This window comes from Notechis scutatus, chromosome 8, assembly GCF_049901735.1.
Source record: "Notechis scutatus isolate UNSWTSFEM ecotype Mainland chromosome 8, rNotScu1.2, whole genome shotgun sequence".
Taxonomy (NCBI): domain Eukaryota; kingdom Metazoa; phylum Chordata; class Lepidosauria; order Squamata; family Elapidae; genus Notechis; species Notechis scutatus.
Window position 1 is genome coordinate 12,234,031 of NC_142016.1, and position 13,062 is coordinate 12,247,092.

The following is a 13,062-nucleotide window of genomic DNA, read 5'->3' on the forward strand; positions in this document are numbered from 1 at the left end:
CACATGGTCAATGATTAATACTATATTTTTAAATAACCATTTTTATTAAACTTCTCTGCACCCCGCCCCAGCTTCGTTCCTGGCAGAGATCCAGAGAAACGTAAACAGTCCCATGAAATCATCTTTACTTTCTATAGGTCCCTTAAAGCCTGGCTTGCAGGGTCTCTCCCTAACACACCACCAACCCGCACAGCTGCGTTGCTCTGTTGGTGGTTAGAGACTGCAGGCTTGGAGGGGAGGCGATGTAGAGCAGTCCAAAATCGCCGAATTGATCTCGGTAGCCAAGATGAGGCTCGCAACAGAGAACTCCTGATCCTGGAGCAGCTGCTCTCTAATAACAGTAGAGTTATCACAACATTCTTCTGTCCTTTTGGGGGACTTTCAGCAAGAAAACCCTTTTGTGCTTTTTCTCAGTCCATAATGCACTTCGCTGAATTTAGCAGAAAGTCTTCCACGGAAACTGCCTCTGTGAGGTTCTCCCCAAATCTGTTCGCTCCGAAGATGATTTTTTTTTTTTTGGTCATTTTCCTGGGCCAAGGAAAGATAAAAAGCTAATATCTGACCTCAATATGAGGACAAGTTAGAACATTTTTCCAGCCCTATATCTCAACTGCTGGTTGAGAAGATGATAGGCCAGGCAACCAAAGTCCGTGGCCTTGCAAAGAAATCCGAGGCTTCCTTTCCTCTTTCTTCTCACGGTTGCTGGTGTAGCTGCTGCTGCTGGGACAGGTTCTGTCGGTGGTCCACGATGGCTTTCCAAATACGGCACACCATTCCCCCTCTGCCAAGAGAAGGCAACCAATTAACCAACTGGCATCTCTACGGCTGCGGAAATGAACATTTTTGGTAGGTCGAAAGTAACACCGAACAGAACAAAAGGGCAGCTTCCTGCGGTTCCTCCTTATTGATATGTGGCACGCTTTTAGAGGAATTAATGGGCTTGCAATTTTTGTAAACCTTTCTATTGTTGCAGGATCACAAGATCAATCCCCAGGAGCTCCCAAATAAGGGAGAAAGAGAAACAGCCCCCTCTTTGAAATGTTAGAGACGTTCTGCTTAAATATGCATTTTTTTTTCTTTAGTAATCAAAAGTAACACTGGTGCCAAGGATAATGCCAAGTTATCTGCAACAGGTGCAGCTGGCATCTGCATGATGAGTGGGATGATACTTAAATCTTACGTGTGTGATAATACTACCCAAACTTTTCAGGATTTTAAATCATTAATGAAAATTATCTTTCAAGCCTTGCTTATCAGGCAAAATTACATTGCTGGTCGTGAAATGATTGCCAATTTCTACCCTTACCTGATGCATGTGTATCGGAGATCATCGATTGTAGCCAACTTCAGCAAATCATTCAGGGTGAATCCATGGTAGCAGAACTTTTAAGAGAAGAGGATAGTTTCAATTACTGGCTTGATTTACCTCTCAGGTTTCCTGCAAGCTCAAGTGTGGAACACGGAATTTCTTTTGCCCGATCGATTTTTAAAGCCACCCCACCTTCCATCACCTTGCCAAACGGGTTTAATGGCAAGCAAGAGAGGATGAATGGCCCCAAGTCATCTTAGGAAGTTGATGGCCCCAAGTTATCTCCACAGTTGAATGGAGTCTTGACTGCAGACTTCCCCTGGTCTTTGTCTAACCTAGAGGTCTCCAGACCTGGTAACTTTAAGACTAGTGGACTTCAACTCCCAGAATTCTCCAGCCAGCATAGCTGGCTGGAGAATTCTGGGACTTGAAGTCCACTAGTCTTAAAGTTGCCAAGTTTGGGGACCCCTGATCTAACCATTATGCCACAAATCTGGGAAAACAGAAACTCTGCCTCTAAATGTGGGCATTTGTTAAGGCGAGTTTTCTACTGCTACTTTGAGGCTAGAGTGGCTTTTTGTTTGAGGAGACAAAGTTTTAACCTAGAGTGGCCATCTTTTCTTCCCCACCAGCCTCACTGAAGTAGGGGCAGATGTTGATACCCCCTGCTGCTGAATCGGACCTACCATGGCCACTGTGGCTTTGTCTGCTCCATGTTTCTCTAACCACTCTGCCAGGAGGGGATCTCCAGCGTTTTCTTCTTGGTCCCAGGAAGTTGGAGAAGGAGGGATTTCTAGGAAGGCAGACAGAAAAGAATCGAATCAAAGCTCCTTCTTGTTCCCTGAATTCTGTTCCCTGAAACTACACTCCATATGTTCCCCACAATTCCTCGCTTCAGATGGTCTTTGTTGTTGTCCTTCCCCAAACTGTATCCAGCTCCCCTCCTGGCGGAAACAGAAAGCTGGGAGGACAGGCAGAAGAAGAGGGTGTGCGGTTTCACAATTGGGAAACAGAGACACAAGTCTAGAAAACAAGTCACACGTTGCACCGGGGCAAATACGATCCTGAAAACAGAAGACTTCAACAAGAAGGTTCTGTTTCTTCTGCTCTCAAGGCTGCAGCGGAAAGATTCAAGAGCCACGTGCCCCTTTGCTACTGAATTCTAATTTTAATATTATCAATAGATAAATATATGGAGTTCCCACAACACACTTCAAGTGGAAAGTTCAAGACTGAGGAAGCACATTGGCCCAATAAGATAAGCTTAATTAATCCATGAAGGGTTTAATGTGTGCGCTGCTGTGTTACAGGAACCTAATCAAACAGTTCTGTTAACACTACATAAAAGTAAAGTGCAACCTTTATCTTGAACAAGTTCACAGCAGTAGGTCAAAACATATTTTGCATAGAGAAAGCCTCTTGAGCCACTGCATGGCAACTGCCACTGCAGATGGCTGGGAATATGAAACCTGTTTGATGCAGAATTTGTCCTGATCGAAGGCAATTTTCATAAATGAAGGCAAATAGACTTGTCCGTGGACAGTGGTTCCCAAACCTTTCTGGGTTGGTGGCCCGATGCAGGTGGAGGGGAGAACGGGAGGTTTTGTGTGAGGGACAGGCATGCGTGCACATACAGCTCATGCAAGTGGGGCTGCGAGTGTGCATGCGCTCTCCTGCCACTGGTGTGGCCTGGTTTTGAACAGGTCCACAAGCCAGTAGTTGGGGACCCTTGTCCCAGGATAATGTTGCAGGATCCAATCTGGGTCGGTCACTAGGATCAAACCTCAGAAGATTAAACCTCTGGTCCCGGTAGCCAACCCAGATTGGATGCTAAGACAACTTTCCACAAAGAAGTACCTGGACGTGCACAGATTCTACATTTAAAAACCTCACAGATTGGATTTCCCAAGGAACAAGTTATTCGGACTCGATTGCCTGAATTAAGCCCTTTGTCTCTTGCAAAATTGGAGGTAAGTCCAATAAGTTGTCCTCCACGCAGCCACGTCTTCCCTGGGAAAGAGGGCAGATGCAAAAAAAGGCAAGCATGGCTATGCAACTGAAGCTCCGTCGTGCATATAAAAAAGGGGGCACAGCTTTGGTCATAGTGCCATCTTCATTCTTTTGCCTCTCCCAGATGTCTTTGCCTCTGTGCCAGTCTGTTTACAAAGGTTCCACTTCAACTCTGCTAGGCACATGAATAGAATTCACTGAGGCAGAAATTTTATTCCTCAGCCATTGGTTCTAGTCTAAACTGGCTGCTATCTGAAACCTCACCTATGATCTGTGGCCTTTTCAGAGACCAGGTGTTCTGTTCCATGATCTTCAGGGCTTCTTGTAGGAGCCCCTGACATTCGTGCTGCTTCTCCGCCAGTTTCCACTGCAATCTGCCAGAGCCAAAAAGATCGGGATAAGACGGTCAGTTCCTACATTTCAAACCTGATTAGTGAGTAGACTTAAATCAGGGCTTGGTTTGCACTCATTGCTAAGCCTTAATGTGGCTTGATTCTTTCTGACATAGCATAATAGGTAAATGTAAAAGTTCTCCTCGCACATACGTGCTAGTCTTTTCTGACTCTAGGGGCGGGGTTCTCATCTCCGTTACAAAGCCGAAGAGCCAGCGCTGTCCGAAGACGTCTCCGTGTCATGTGGCCGGCATGACTGAACGCCCAAAGTGCACGGAATACTGTTACCTTCCCGGCAAAGTGGTCCCTCAATTTCTACTTGCATTTTTAACATGCTTTCGAACTGCTAGGTTGGCAGAAGCTGGAACAAGTAACGGGAGCTCACTCCATTACACAGCGCTAGGGATTCGAACCACTGAACTGCTGACCTTTCTGATTGACCAGCTCAGCATCTTAGCCACTGAGCCACCGCATCCCTCTAGTATAATAGATGAATCATGCTAAATAAAAAACGAAGAAAGTTTAGTTGCCTTTTGGGGGAAAACCATGAACTGGATGATTGAGAATCTCCACAGACATATGTGTTCAGGTAGTCCTCAACTCACAACTACAATTGAGCCCAGTATTTCTCTTGCCAAGGGAGACAGTTGTCTAGTGACTTTTACCCCAGTTCATAACCTTTCTCACCCCAGTTGTTAAGTGAATCACTGCAATTGTGAAGGTGGTGAAGTCAATCTGGCTGCTCCATTGGACTTTCCTTGTCAGGAGGTCACAAAAGGAGATCACATGAACCATGATAAATACATACTAGTTGCCAAGCACCCTAATTTTGATCACATGCTTATGCAGATGCTACAATCGTTGTGTGAGAAACGTCACTTTTTTTCAGCACCGTTGTAACTGAACGGTCACTAAATAAATAGGAAGTCAAGAACTAACTCTACTTACTTGCAGATGTTCCTACAGATGCTCCTCTACTTAACTTGCAGATGTTTTAAAGAAGTCTCCAATCTTGGCAACTTTAAGACTTGTAGACTTCAACTCCCAGAATTCCTCAGCCAGCATAGCTGGGAGTTGAAGTCCACAAGTCTTAAAAGTTGCCAAGTTTGGAGACTTCTGCATTAGTGTGTCGTTCTTTCTTTTTGGTGTAAATATCCACATAGGTCCTCCTGAACTAGGAGGAGGATTGGGACCTCAGAGATCAGGAAAAGGTAGCAGCATTCACATCCCCATAGCCATTACGGTAGTACCTCAGTACTCATCGTTAATTGGTTCGGGAGACATGAAGAGTACCAAAAATGATGAAAACCAAACAAATTTTTCCCGTAAGGAATAACGTAGTAAGTGATAAGGCAACCAACACCGACAAGTTCTAGCTTCAGCCATGGTGATGCAGTGGTTAGAATGCAGAACTGCAGGCTAACTCACTGCTCGCTCCAGGAGTTCGATTCTGAACAACTCAAGGTTGACTCGGCCTTCCATCTTTACGAAGTTGGTAAAATGAAGACCCAGACTGTTGGGGACAATTTGCTGACTCTGTAAACTGCTTAGAAAGGGCTGTTTAAGCACTGTGAAGCAGCATATAATTCTAAGTGCTTTTGCTGTTATACGTTGAGTGCCAAACAAACAATGAGTACCAGGTCAACATTTTTCATTTAAAATGCGTTGAAGTACCAACTTCGATGAGTTTTGAAACAATTAAGTACCAAGGTACCACTGTAATCTGATTAAAATTCACTCCTTCTCCCAATCAGGGTTCTTGTTTTGAGGGACAGCATTTCCATCTGTACTGAAGAAAGCCATTTCTCGGTGCAAAGACCAGTGTTGGGGAGCTATGCTGGCTGGAGAATAACAATAGCAATAGCACTTAGACTTATATACCACTTTATAGTGCTTTACAGCCCTCTCTAAGCAGTTTGCAGAGTCAGCCTATTGCCCCCAACAATCTGGCTCCTCATTTTACCCACCTCAGAAGGATGGAAGGCTGAATCAACCTTGAGCCTGGTGGGATTTGAACTGCCAAATTGTAGGCAGCTGGCTGCAGCAGAAGTAGCTTGCAGTACTGCACTCTAACCACTGCGCCACAGAGGCTCCTAACCACTGCGCCACAGAATCCTGGGAGTTGAAGTCCACAAGTCTTAAAGTTGCCAAGTTTGGGGAGCCCTGTTTTAAAGGATGTCTATTTAACTAGCTGCACCGCTGCACAGTGGCTTAGTGCAGTTCCAACCCCAGTGCTTCATCCCAGCCCTCCCAGCATCTCGGATGCAATTCAGGAAGAACTGACCTTCTGGTTTCTTCCTGCAGATGGTTGAGTTGAGTCATGAGAGGTACATGGCTCTTAAAGGAAGGCTGGGAATCCAGCCAACTGTTGGTGTCGGTGCCAATTCCGGACGTTGGCGTATCTGCACTGTCCTTGAGGTCGCTCTCCTGCTTTTTCAAAGATGGGGGCTGCTGAGTCAGAACTGGTTCCTCGTGTTCTCGGCTGCTCAGGTGATTCTGGCTTTCCTCCTGCAAATTCTGCGGCTGCACCTTGAGTTCTGGAAGAGCGAGCGAGACACATGAGCAAGGCAAGAACTCAAAACTGCAGGAAGACTAGAGGCCATCACTGCTAGCTAGATGGTACATGGTGATAGCTAGATGGTACATGGTGATTTGAAACCTGAGATGGATAATCTCACAAAATGGCTGTCAATGCAGGGGGGAAATCACGTCTCCACAAAATGGCTTTCGAGCAGCTGAAAACGGGCTGAAAACAGTCTCCTGCCACTTCCTCAGACGCTTTTAACCTCATGAGTTTATCTTTTATTTTGGGCAGGTGGAATTGGGTTACAGTTCCCCCATCCTTTATTTCTCTTCTATAGAATTCTATAGGCAGTGGGAGGCACAGAGGCCCTCTCAAAAATAAGTTATTATTTCTGATGCTTTGCACCAAGCAGCATTTTCACCCCTCCTCTCCTTTTTAATTAAATGCCTCTGTAAATACATGAAGGGAGGTAGACAAAGGAGGTGTCTGCTAATTCACCAATGCCTGTAGACAGATTGTAGGAGTAAACAAAAAGTAAAAACAACTGAACAGCCTATTCTGTCATGAAGAAAGTATTTCACGTTCAATCCAGACGTCTCCAGTTCGAGGGACAGAATAGTTTTTAAAAAGTCTCCAAGATTTTTTAGATATACTTTTGCACACTGGCCCTACATGATCTTGGTGAGTTGGGATGTCACAGGAAAAAAAAATCCTTAAGTTATGCAGAAAGAGTTTTAGAAGATAGCAGTTCTTCCTACAGAGATAAAAGGAGCCAAAATGTGCCAAAATTCTCTTCTTGACAGACTAAGTTATGTGCAATCTATTTTTCTAAAAGAAAACCCCTTCAGTGTAATGAAGTGACTCACCTGAAGTCCCATATTCATCAATATTATTTTAAAACTAACAAGCAGCATTCTGCACCTGGTAATTATAGGGGGGAAAAATCATCCTTATCATCTATTCCCCAGGAATTCCCTTTAATTCATGTGTGTCTCCTGCCCAAAATGGTTTCAACCTTACTCTAACAGACTCTTTGTTCTGCCTTTAGTGTTTAACAAAACTCGTTTCTCTAGTTATGCATCTCAATTAGCATTTCTCAACCTTAGCGGGCTGGCTGGGGAATTCCAACAGTCCACACATCCTTCAAATTGTTAACGTTGAGAAACGCTGATCTAGAGAAAAGTGCATCAGCCCATATAAAATGTCCTAGATCAAAAGAATGTTGCCTGACCAAGCAATGGCTTGAGTGTTTCTGAAAAGTGATGGATTTTAGAGATTGTCATGCATGGCCGGAGCACAATTTCTTCTCTCCAGCTCTCGGCTCCAATGTCTGGGCTACTCTTGTTCTTATATTCAGGCCTAAACCAACTTTCTTCTCCCTCCCTTTCGTCCTACCTTCCAAGAGGGCGGTCAAGGTTGCCTGGACTGCTTGCCCCATGAGGTTATCCAGGGCGAACACCCAGTGTGGCTTAATTTGGAGCTTCCGTAGCATGTGCTTTACCTAGAGAGGTGGGACAGAACAAGTGTGAGAAGGTTGGGGGCACCCTCATTTGATGCAGCATGAGTCAGTCTTCCAATAGCATTTAACAACAGCAATAACATATAGGCTATATATATACTTATTCCCATAGTGCTTTACAGCACTCTCTGTGTGGTTTCCAATGTATTTCCATTATTGCTCTCATTAATCTGAGTCTTCATTTTACCGACCTCCAAAGAATGGAAGGCTGAGTCAACCATGAGTCCCATCAGGATCGAACTCCAGGCTGGGGGCAGAGTTTGCCTGCAGTATTGAGCTTTAACCACTGCACTACCAGGGCTCATTAGAGATGAGAGGGATTGATACAGCCCCATAGGGCTACATCCCTATATATCACAGTTTACCTACTATCCTGAATAGTCGCATAGTTGACAGGAGCACAACCACATTAGTTTTTAAAAGGCATAGTTGTTCATTTGGATTGTCTGTGAACTTACCCAATTGAGCGTTCTTCAATAAAGTATCATTAAAGAAGAAATGAGCCGTGATGGCTCAATGGTTAGAATGCAGTATTGCAGGCTAATTCTGCTGACTGCCAGCAGTTTGATCCTGACCGGCTCAAGGTTGACTCAGCCTTCCATCCTTCTGAGGCTGATAAAATGAAGAGCCAGGTTGTTGAGGGCAATATGTTGACTCTGTAAAACGCTTAGGGCTGTAAAATTCTATGAAGCGGTATATAAGCCTATTGTTAAGTGCTATTGTTATTGCATGATTCACAGCAGTGAATTGAATTTCAGACCATTGGTTTTTCAGAAACTTTCCAGTTTTAAAAGAGCTTAGATAACTCTGATCTGTTAAGTCATCATTCCAGAGATATTTTCTTACCTTTTAAACAAGGAAACGGAATGACCACGGATGAAGAAAGAAGCAAAAATTCTCCAAATTGCAATGCGTGGGAGTTATCGTTCCAGATTTGGGGTGCATTCTTTAAATTAGCCCATTTGAGATACACTGATTCAAAAATGGTTGCCTCGTGATGCACTGTTTTGCCCAATTGAAGGTTCCATGAAATCAAATGGAGTTTAAAATAATATATAGATCCCAGCTGCAGAAAATTTTAAGGAAGCTAAAGACTAATTCCTGGAATGCTAATTGTGAGATACTCACAGTGTCCTGGAAGGCAAAGAGTGGAGCCTGCACCTGACAAAGGCTCAGCCCATCAGACTGCAAGCGAGCCTGTAACTGGAGCAGGCTTTGAACCAGCTGTTTGCGGCCTGGGGAACGGATGTAGCTCTTGAGACAGGAAACCAGCTCAGCAATGTGTTCCAACGGCAGCACCCTCTGTGGAGGAGAGGAAGAGTAAGACAAGGCCCTCATGGAATATAGATCCAGGAATAACTGCTGCAGGGTTACTATAGATATTAGATGCACAAAGATGGAATACCCATAGTGGAAGATGAGATTACAAATAAGATGGGACTGATGGACATTTATTTTTATTCATTCATTTTGTATCTATCTCTCTGTCTGCCTGCCTGCCTGTCTGTCAGTCTGTTTCTATCTGTCTCTCTGTCTGTCTCTATCTATCATCTATCTATTGATCTATCTGTTTGTCTGTCTATCCTCCCTCCCTCTCTCTCTCTCTCTCTCTCTCTTTCCCTCCCTCCCTCCCTCCATCCATCTATCTATCTATCTAATTTATATAGCCACCCATCTTATATCCAGGCAGCTCCCAATCAAACATGGAGGAAGTAGGAAATAGTGAAATTATGCAGTTTGGACTGGGGAAAAACCCATAGCAATAGCAATAGGACTTAGACTTCACAGTGCTTTTACAGCCCTCTGTAAGCGGTTTAGAGTCAGCCTATTGCCCCTGACAACAATTAGGGTCCTCATTTTACCGGCCTCGGAAGGATGAAAGGCTGAGTCAACCTTGAACCGGTCAGGAACAAATTCCTGGCACTGAGGAGTGAGTTAGCCCTGCAGTACTGCATTCTAACCACTGTGCCACCAAGGCTCTATCGCCAAGGGTCTTCAAACTTGGCAAGTTTAAGACTTGTGGACTTCAACTCCCAGAATTCCTGAGCTAATATGACCGGAGGAAGAATTCTGGGAGTTGAAGTCACAAGTCTTAAAGCTGTCAAGTTTGAAGACCCCTGCATCCAAAGACTGTTTGAAAAGGCTGAAAGTCTTATGCAGACTTTTTGAGAAAAAAAGAAAACACCTCATTTTCCCTCCAAGCTCAGGATTTCGCAGCACAGCACTTGAGAACAGGAGAAGATTATTACGGGTAGTCTTCGATTTACGACTACAATGGAGCCCAACCTTTTATGTCGCTAAGCGAGACCATTGCTAAGTGAACCTTACAACCTTTCTTGTCACAGAACTTAAGTGAATCGCTTCCAATTTAATTTAGCAACATAGCTTGTTGAAGGGAATCTGGGTTCTTTAGTTTAGTTTACTTTATTGTCATTGCACCTCGTACAACGAAATCAAACACCATCTTCAGTGCACATCATGACCATGGAAATAAACACAAACACACATCCTTCACACTCCACACATTGAACCGAAAACCTGCAACACCACACCAACACTGCACTATACAATAGAATTCAACAGAGCTACTGCCCTGGGATAGAAGCTGTTTTTCAGCCTATTTGTCCTTGTTTTTATTATCCTGTACCGTCTGCCAGATGGTAGTAGTTAAAAAAAAAAAGGGTTCCCAGGACGAGATGGATCTTTGAGAATGTTTTGAACTTTCTTAAGACAGCGGGAACTATAAAGCTCTTCCAAAGAGGGGAGAGAACAACCCATGATCCTCTGGGCAACGATGTGAACCCTCTGGAGTGCTTTCCTATCTGCCCCTGTGCAATTGTTCCCCATTGAATTTGGTTGTCAGAAGGTTGCAAAAGGTGATCACGACCCCCAGGACACGGCAACTGTCATAAATATGGGTCAGTTGCCAACCATCTGGATTTTGATCACATGACCACGGAGATGCTGCACCGGTCATAAGTGTGAAAAACAGTCATAAGTCACTCTTCGGTGCCATTGTAACTTTAAATGGTCATTAAATGAAGCATTGGTAAGTCAAGGCTACCTGTAATCTCAGCCTTCACCTATCCATCACCTTCAAGCCCCATGTCCAAGACCCCAAGTAGGCCTTACCTCTTCCTGGGCTTCATATATGGCTGCCGCGATATTTGGCAGTTCCTCCGTCAGGACCTTGTGTAAGGTAGCTCGCCTCTCACTGTCTTTCTTTAGCAAGAAGAGGCAACTGCTCTCCTCATGGGAGGAAGCAGAGAGGTTGAGATCGACATTGGTCACTCCTTCAGGGGTCCTATATTGGAGGGATTCAAGGCAACAATGGTTGGGTGACAGTAATTTCCTCAAGCCCAGCCACCCACTCTAAAAACCACAATCGAGAAGATCCAGTTGGGAAACTCTGTTTAATAACCAAAGGTGCTTTTTTTTTTCAAGAGGCAACTGGACTTTCTGGTTTTTCTTTGAAGACCTTTTGTTCCTCATCCAAGAAGCTTCTTCAGCTCAGGTGGAGGATAGAAGGATTTATATTCCTTGCAGTCATCTGGTCATTTGCATTCTTTTAGAGAGTCACTGAGGTCACTTGGAGGTTTAATCTTTGTCCTCAGGGTCACCTGAGTTGTGCAAATGGGGATTGGAGCCTTCTTGGAACTGCTGAAAGGACTGTGTTGTAGACCTGTGCTTTCTGCAGGATGTTTTCTGCCCTAGCACAGGTTGTTGGGGATGCAGACAACACAGACTCAAATCCTTCCATTCCCCACCATCCAGTCAGAGCTGAAGAAGCTTCTTGGATGAGAAGCAACACATCTTCAAAACCCCCCCACAGAAAATCCAGTTGCCTCTTGAAAAAGCACCTTTGGGACAACCATGACCTGGATGACTGAGACTCTCCATAGACATCTCCATTTAATGACAGCCTTCCTGTATGTGACCAATTGAGGAGAAGCGAACGAGGGTAAGGCAATCGGTGTCTCATGGACGATTGCAAAAATCACAAGAGTATGACTAATTTGACAAAGGACATCAGATAATGCGTCTATTCTCTCCCAAAAATGTTCTGTGGAGGATCCTCTGTGCTTGTGAGCATTAGTAGGCACTAGGTGGCAGTCCAATTCTTTCATACTTCTCCAGACCGTAATCCATTCTGAGCAGATCAGTGCAGATCTAGAAGCAGACACCAACCAATCATTTAAATTGGCCATGCTCAGCACTTCTTTGTTCGCGGTCACTACTGTCAAAAAAAAGAAGAAGAAGAAATTATCTCTCTTCTCTTTCTCTCCTTCTCCTTCCCACTTCAAAAAATATTCGTCATGCGAGTACTAGAGCGCATAACACCAGAGAGAGATCACTGGAAGGCAAAAATCACAAAACTGTCTCGTGTACCCCAAAGGTGATTTTTCAGGAGGCAACTGGACTTTCTTGTTTTTTCTCTTGAAGACATTTCACTTCTCATCCAAGAAGCTTCTTCAGCTCGGACAGGATAGTGGGGAATGGAAGAATTTATATTCCTTGCAGACAATTGGTCATTTGCATCCTTTTAGAGCAGGGCTGTCAAACTCCTGGCCCACGGGCCAAATGTGTCACATACTGGCCATGCCCACACCCGGTTTAGCAAAGGGGGGGGAAACTCTCAATACGTCACATGATGCCGCCGTGTTGTGAGTTTGACACCCCTGTTTTAGAAGGTCCTTAAAAGCACTTGGAGGTTTATCTGTGTCCTCAGGTCACCTGAGTATCATACAAAAAGCTTCTTCAGCTCTGACTCAATGATGGGGAATGGGAGGATTTATATTCCTTGCAGACAATTGGTCATTTGGTCATCCTTTTAGAGGGTCGTTGAGGCCACTTGGAGGTTTATCTGTGTCCTCGGGGTCACCTGAGTAAGTGCTCCTGGTTCCTGTATAGTCTGCAATTTGTCCTCTGGAAATCCATTCCTACTCCCATACTATTCAAAGGGTGTTCATCCCAAATTGTATAGCTAAAAGTCTGTAGAGATTCTCAGTCATCCAGCCATGATTATCCAAAAAGGTCCTTTTTCAGGAGGCAACTGGACTTTCTTGTTTTCTCTTTGAAGACATTTCACTGTGTCTCACTTATTTTGGCCATTTCATGTGAGGGAATTCAGTAGAGAAAGTTATTGTGCTTGGAAGAGAGAGCAGTAAAAGGAAACCAGGCCGCCAAAGAACATGGTGGCTGGACACCACCAAAGCTGATACTGGACAAAAATACATACTTGGCTAGAAAAATAATAATAAAGGAACATGCAGATTTAAAACCAGAAATATTTCTGTTGGGTATCACA

General features: G+C 44.3%; 1 protein-coding gene across 1 annotated transcript in view; it reads right to left on the bottom strand.

The window, feature by feature from the left end:
* Positions 1 to 25: 25 nt before the first annotated feature.
* Positions 26 to 13,062, bottom strand: part of MAP3K6 (mitogen-activated protein kinase kinase kinase 6) — a 70,479-nt gene continuing 57,442 nt past the window's right edge. Inside the window, exons 22-29 of the mRNA XM_087970685.1 lie at positions 10,887 to 11,058; positions 8,883 to 9,056; positions 7,631 to 7,736; positions 5,996 to 6,248; positions 3,584 to 3,693; positions 1,996 to 2,102; positions 1,307 to 1,383; positions 26 to 781 (exon numbers count right to left, since the gene is read on the bottom strand). Of these exons, the coding sequence (XP_087826811.1) occupies positions 694 to 781; positions 1,307 to 1,383; positions 1,996 to 2,102; positions 3,584 to 3,693; positions 5,996 to 6,248; positions 7,631 to 7,736; positions 8,883 to 9,056; positions 10,887 to 11,058 (1,087 nt within the window). The 3' untranslated portion in view covers positions 26 to 693. The remainder of the gene's footprint in view (positions 782 to 1,306; positions 1,384 to 1,995; positions 2,103 to 3,583; positions 3,694 to 5,995; positions 6,249 to 7,630; positions 7,737 to 8,882; positions 9,057 to 10,886; positions 11,059 to 13,062) is intronic.